This window comes from Canis lupus, chromosome 23 (assembly GCF_048164855.1).
Source record: "Canis lupus baileyi chromosome 23, mCanLup2.hap1, whole genome shotgun sequence".
Lineage (NCBI taxonomy): Eukaryota > Metazoa > Chordata > Mammalia > Carnivora > Canidae > Canis > Canis lupus.
The window spans coordinates 13,446,400-13,452,399 of record NC_132860.1 but is presented as its reverse complement, the minus strand read 5'-3'; the positions used below and the strand labels follow the sequence as shown (position 1 = coordinate 13,452,399).

Here is a 6,000-nt window from a genome sequence, read left to right as displayed (position 1 = left end):
TGAGGCAAAGGCAGATATTTAATCAATGGAATCACCCAGGCGCTGTGGTAGTGATACATTCTGTGCATATCACTTAAAACATATATTTGTTGAGTTGTGTTGAAATGATACTTAAAAAAGCACAAAAACTTCCATTGTCATGGTGGAAAAAAGACACCATAGATTTTTATCTTTTAAGGAAAGCATTCGGGTAATCAATTTGAAAACTCTATCAAATATTTTCCCCTTTGTCCGAGAGACAGAAAAGAAGAGGGAATTCTGGTCCTTTATTCATCTTGGTCAAATGCTTGTGCTAATTTCTCAGCGATTTCTGCTACGTATGTGAACTATGGCCATATGCGAAGACGGTCTGTTTCAGGTCATGGCTGTGGGCAGAGATTAATTGGTGAAAAATGGGCCTGTTTGTGGGATTTACCACACAGTAAGGTTTCTCATCTCCCTGGAAAAATGTGGAATTAGCTCTTTGAGAAATGCAGGCCTGTCATGAGGCCGAAGGGAGAGTTTCGGTGGAGTTTGGAAACACGGTTCAGTCACTGAGGCAGTTAGGATTGGTCAGATTCCAGAGCCGTCTCTTCGGGCGCAGCGAAGTCCTCACTTTCAAGTCAGCGTTTCCATGTGGCCAGTTCCACCAGCGATTCACAGCATCGGACTCTGGCTTCTTTGGTGGCCGACCCTTCCCGACTGGGCAATGGTCTCGGGGAGGACTTCTAATGCTCCCACGCGCCCTCTCTAGAAGAACGTGCTGTTACCGTGAAAAAGACTCGGGCGTGCAGCGACTGTGGGACAGCGTCCTCTCGGGGCTTGTTGGGGGCGACACGGGGTGGGCCGGGGCGGGCCGGGGCGGGCCGGGGCGGGCAGCGGGGCGCGGCGCTGGTTCCCGCAGCTCCGCAGCTCCGCAGCTCCGCGGTGCGGCCTCGGGTGCTCGGGCAGCAGCCCACGTGCACGCTCGTCGCCGGGAGCCGCGGCCGAGCCCGGGAGGTCCACGTCGCCGCCGAGCGCGGGGCCGGCTCCCGGGGGCCCACCCCGCACCGGGATGGGCTTGGCCGCGGCTGCCCCCCTCCTCCACCTCCCCCTTAACTCAGTTTCCCAGCTAAGCACGGCCCTGGGGTGGGGGGGGCCGCAAGCGCCGTCCTTCCCGCGCGCCCCGGGGGTGACCCGAGTGCCGGGCGGCGTGGCTCGACTTACCCGCGCGGGGAGCCTGCGCGCCAGGGGTCCCGGGGGGCGGGCGGGGCCGGTGCTCGCCCCGGGGCGGCCGCTGCCCCCGCGGTCCCCGCGGTCCCCGCACGCGGCGCGGCCGGCGGGGTCCCTGCTCGCCCCCGGGGCGGCGGGACGGGGCGCGGGCGCGCGCGGGCGGCGGGCGGCGGGAGGCGGGAGGGGCGCGCGCCGCCCGGGGCAGGCTCGGGGGAGGAGCGCCCGCCCGCGCGCCCAACGGACCAGGCTGGGGCCGGGAGGGGACGGCCGCGGCCCGCGGAGCTGGGAGGCGACGCCGCGTCTCCAGCCGCCGGGACGCGCCCGGGGGACCCCGAGGGGCGCCTTCCGCCCGCGCCCTGCGCCCCGCGCCCCGCGCCGGCATGTGGCCGAGCCCGCCGCTCCTCCGGCCGCGCGGCGGGGACCCCGGGCCGCGGCGGCGGGGGCAGCCCTGAGGCGCTGCGGAGCCGGGGGGCGCCGGGCGCGCGGGGGCCGGGGCCGGGGCCGGGGGCGGGGGCGGGGGCGGGGGCCGGGGGGCCGGGTCCGAGCAGGGGCGCGCGGAGCCCCGCGGCGGGACGAGCGGGAGCCGGGGCCATGCGGTGCCCGCCGGCGGCGGACGGGGCCGGCTCGCCCCCCGAGGGCCCGAGGAACGGCTACGTGAAGAGCTGCGTGAGCCCCCTGCGGCAGGACCCCCCGCGCGGCTTCTTGTTCCACCTCTGCCGCCTGTGCAACGTGGAGCTGCCGCCGCCGCCGCCCGCCTCCCGCCTCGGCCGGGCGCGCGTCCCGCTGGGCGCCCTGGCCGCCTTTGTCCTGGCGCTGCTGCTGGGCGCGGGGCCCGGGCCCGGGGGCTGGGGCTGGGGCTGGGGCTGGGGCGCCGGGGCCGCGCGGCTGCGGACCCTGCTGAGCGTGTGCTCGCACAGCCTCAGCCCCCTGTTCAGCATCGCCTGCGCCTTCTTCTTCCTCACCTGCTTCCTGACCCGGAGCAAGCGGGGCGCCGGGCCGGGCCGCGCGGGCGGCGGCGGCGCGTGGTGGCTGCTGGCGCTGCCCGCCTGCTGCTACCTGGGGGACCCGCTGCTGTGGCGCGCGTGGGCGTGGGCGTGGGCGTGGGCGCCGGGCCCCGCGGGGGCTCCGGCCGCGGCGCGGCTGTGCTCGGCGCTGAGCTGCGTGGGCTTGCTGACGCTCGCGCGCCCCGCGAGGCTCGGCCACAGCGCCCTGGTGCTGCTCTTCTCCGGCTGGGTCTGGTGGGTCTCGTTCACCGGGCTCGGGTCGCTGCCCGCCGCGCTGCGGCCGCTGCTCGCCTGCCTGGTCGGGGTCGCCGGCTGCCTGCTGGCCCTGGGCCTCGAGCACTTCTTTCCGATCCGGGAGGCTCCGCGCGCTGCTCGCTCGGCGGGGGCGGCCGACGACAAAGTGCCTGTGATCAGACCCCGCAGGAGGTCCAGCTGCGTGTCGTTCGGGGAGACCCCGGCCGGGCGCTCCGGCGGCTGCAAGATGTTCAGGAGACCTTCGCTGCCTTGCATCTCCCGGGAGCAGGTACGGCTCACGGCCAAGGATGCGCGATGCGCGCGCGGGTCCGGCGCCCCGGCGCCCAGCCCGAATGCGGGTACCTGGGAGCGCGCTCGCCTCCAGGGTGCTTGGGGGACCCGGGTGCGGTGGGGTGGGGTGGGGGGGGGTTGTCCTGGAAAGAGTTTCTGAATGACAAGGAGGCGCTTGAAACATTCAAAAGCACCCTTTTTTTGGGTCTTGGAATAGAAATGCAATAGCACACGGATCATATTGCACTTTTTAAAAGACTTTTCTCATCCCGGTACACGAGTTCTCAGGATTGAAGTGAGTTATTGGCGGTTTAATACATCGACGGCTGCCCCTTTGGCATAGACTGACGTAGGTCTTTTTTGGTGCTATTTGTCGCTGTTACAATGGTGCTGTCCTCCCAACCATAGCATACACCCGTTAGATTGAACATGTACGTGTGTGTGTGTGTGTGTGTGTGTGTGTGTGAGTGCGGTTTCATTCTTGATAATCGAGAGGAAGAATCTGAGATCATACAATGAACACCGATGAGCTTTGGAATTGAGGATTAGTGTAGATGAAAAGATTGTTGGAAATAATTTTTAAGGGATTGTCTCCCCCCCCCATCTCAGTAGTATATAGGCCATTATAATTTTTTACAGAGTAACTCATGGTCGTGTGTATTTGTTGCATAACTGGGAGAATGTTGTAACAATTTAACCTTTAAACTTGGTAATGTCTGGAAAGATGCCAAAAGCATTTCCCCCCCTTCTCCCCCCCACCCCTCTTTTTTCCCCCCTGTAGATTTACATGTTTTTGTTTTTTAAAGGAATTGAAATCACCGGTCAGGGAAGAGTTTGTCTTTATGTGGTTTAGGGAAATCTTGTTCTACATCATCAAGAAATCAGCAAAAAGTTGCTACTCGTTTAACATTTGCTAGGTGTGAAACGTTACATATATTGTCCCAAATCCTCACAGAAGCCCTGCTTGGCAGATGACAACCTCAATTTAGAGATGAGTAAATTGAGGCGTAGAGAGGTTACCCACCTTCACACATCCAGTTAGTGGCAGTGCAGGGATTTGAACCTAAACCTTTCCGTTTTCTATGCTGTTTTCTAAGCAACTAAAAGAATGAGGGTAGAGGTTTTTAACTAGGAGAGTGGGAGTCTATACCATTGGTTTTCAGACTTTTTGATTGATGATGTGTTTTACACTGGAACCCAGTGTATTTGAAACAAAAGTTTCTTGTTCTTGCTACATCGGATGCTCTCAATGTATTATCTTCAAGCTAGCTACATTGATTTTATGTTTCACACTGATCCTGTAGTGTTCCAATGAGACCACACTTTGCTTCTTGGAAAGTTTTCTCCGGGGCTGCTTTTGTGGTCTGTAGTTATTTTGGCCAGGGCTAGAAAGAATTGTTCAAAAAAATGTTATGCCTTTTGTTTTCTAAGTTTACAGCCAGTGATACTAGACAATGCTTAGAAAAATGTGTGTCAGGAGAAAAACTGTTGTGAGAAGATTTACTGCAGAGCAGAGTCGTACCAGCTCTTTTCATAGACTAGTATGGCATTTGGTTTGATTATTTGTGAATAGATTGCATTTTTTTAACACCGGAAAAGTGTTTTAGCAATCTCATCACATTTGCAGGCAAATTTCCTGTATTTAATAGTATTGCGCTTTAATGTATTTTAAATGTAATCTGGCGGCCTAGTCATTGTGGCTCTTCTCTTGTAAATTGAAAATTCCTGGTTCTTAATCCTAGTCTGGTGCTCTTTAACCACAACCTTTTCCAGCCTTCAGCTAGGTGCAGAGGTGTTTGTTACTGCTAGGTTGCTCCATTTATTATCTGTATTAGAGGAAAATACAATTTCACTTTTAAAAAGGACAGAATTTCTTATTTCAAGAAAACACGTTACACTATGAATAGGAACATTTTTGGGATCTTAACTATATGATGTTATTCTGAGGATTTATACATGTTATTTAACATGCAGTGTCATAAAATAATACTATTATGGCATTGCTAGGAATTACTAGATATTTTTGACTTAACAGAGATTGTAATAACACATATTTTTACTTATGCCAAATTCCTGAAGTTTAACAGTGGGTCTGTGGTTTTGTTTGCAGGTTGATTATGCTAAAGATATTAAGGGGAAACCAGTACTTTTATGGAAGTAAGAGATCAAGAGATTTCCTAATTTTCTTTTTATTTATTTATTTATGATAGTCACAGAGAGAGAGAGAGAGAGGCAGAGACACAGGCAGAGGGAGAAGCAGACTCCATGCACCGGGAGCCCCACGTGGGATTCGATCCCGGGTCTCCAGGATTGTGCCCTGAGCCAAAGGCAGGCACCAAACCGCTGCGCCACCCAGGGATCCCAGATTTCCTAATTTTCTAAGTGCTGAACTATGTATAATGACAATTGTGAAGCTACCTTCTTGTTTCAGAAAGTGAAGGAAGACAAAAAAGATTTTGGGTAGAACTTGGTACAGGGAGAAAAAATGTCCTGAATTCATAGGCAGAGGGTCAAGAGTAAAGTCTTGCCTCTGCTGTATGATTTTGGAAGAGTTTTAGTAAGTGAGCCTTTCTGAGTCTCAGGATCCTGTCCACTTAGGGCATCCCAGTACATTGATTTTATAATACTTTCAATTCTAGAATCCATTTCTTTGAGTAAGTTATAGATACAAATATAACTAAAACATCACAAATGAGTAGTTCTTGAAACTTAAATGTTGAACGTTGATACTGCTAAGCTATAGTTTTTCACTGGAAAAGATGAACCAAATACTCTATTTTTCGAATAAGAACTTCTAAAAAGCATATGTGGATTCATTTTTGGATTGATAACAAAATTGCTATACTTTCATTTCCTTAAGAATTTAAATATTTTTATTAACATATTTTTTTTAATTTTAAAGATTTTATTTATTTATTCATGAGAGAGAGAGAGAGAGAGAGAGAGAGAGAGGGAGAAGCAGGCTCCATGCACCGGGAGCCCGATGTGGAATTCGATCCCGGGTCTCTAGGATCGCACCCTGGGCCAAAGGCAGGCGCTAAACCGCTGCCCCACCCAGGGATCCCTTTTATGAACATCTTTGAAGAACGATTGATAATTCGTATTAGTATAAACGTTTTTAGTTGTGTCAGAGTGGATTTAAACTATTAAGTTTTAGGATAAGTATGATGTTGAAAAATAAGGGCATGTGTTTGTAAGACACTTGATTTTCATAATGAAATTGGTGGTATTTGATGTAAAAGCTTTGTATTTGTCAGTTCTTAGCGAAGGGTTTTTGTCG

At 54.0% G+C, this 6,000-nt stretch overlaps 1 protein-coding gene across 1 annotated transcript in view; it reads left to right on the top strand.

The window, feature by feature from the left end:
• The first annotated feature begins 1,751 nt into the window (after nt 1-1,751).
• Nucleotides 1,752-6,000, top strand: part of PDE3B (phosphodiesterase 3B) — a 167,798-nt gene continuing 163,549 nt past the window's right edge. The window contains exon 1 of the mRNA XM_072793976.1: nt 1,752-2,718. Coding sequence (XP_072650077.1) covers nt 1,783-2,718 — 936 coding nt within the window. The 5' untranslated portion in view covers nt 1,752-1,782. The remainder of the gene's footprint in view (nt 2,719-6,000) is intronic.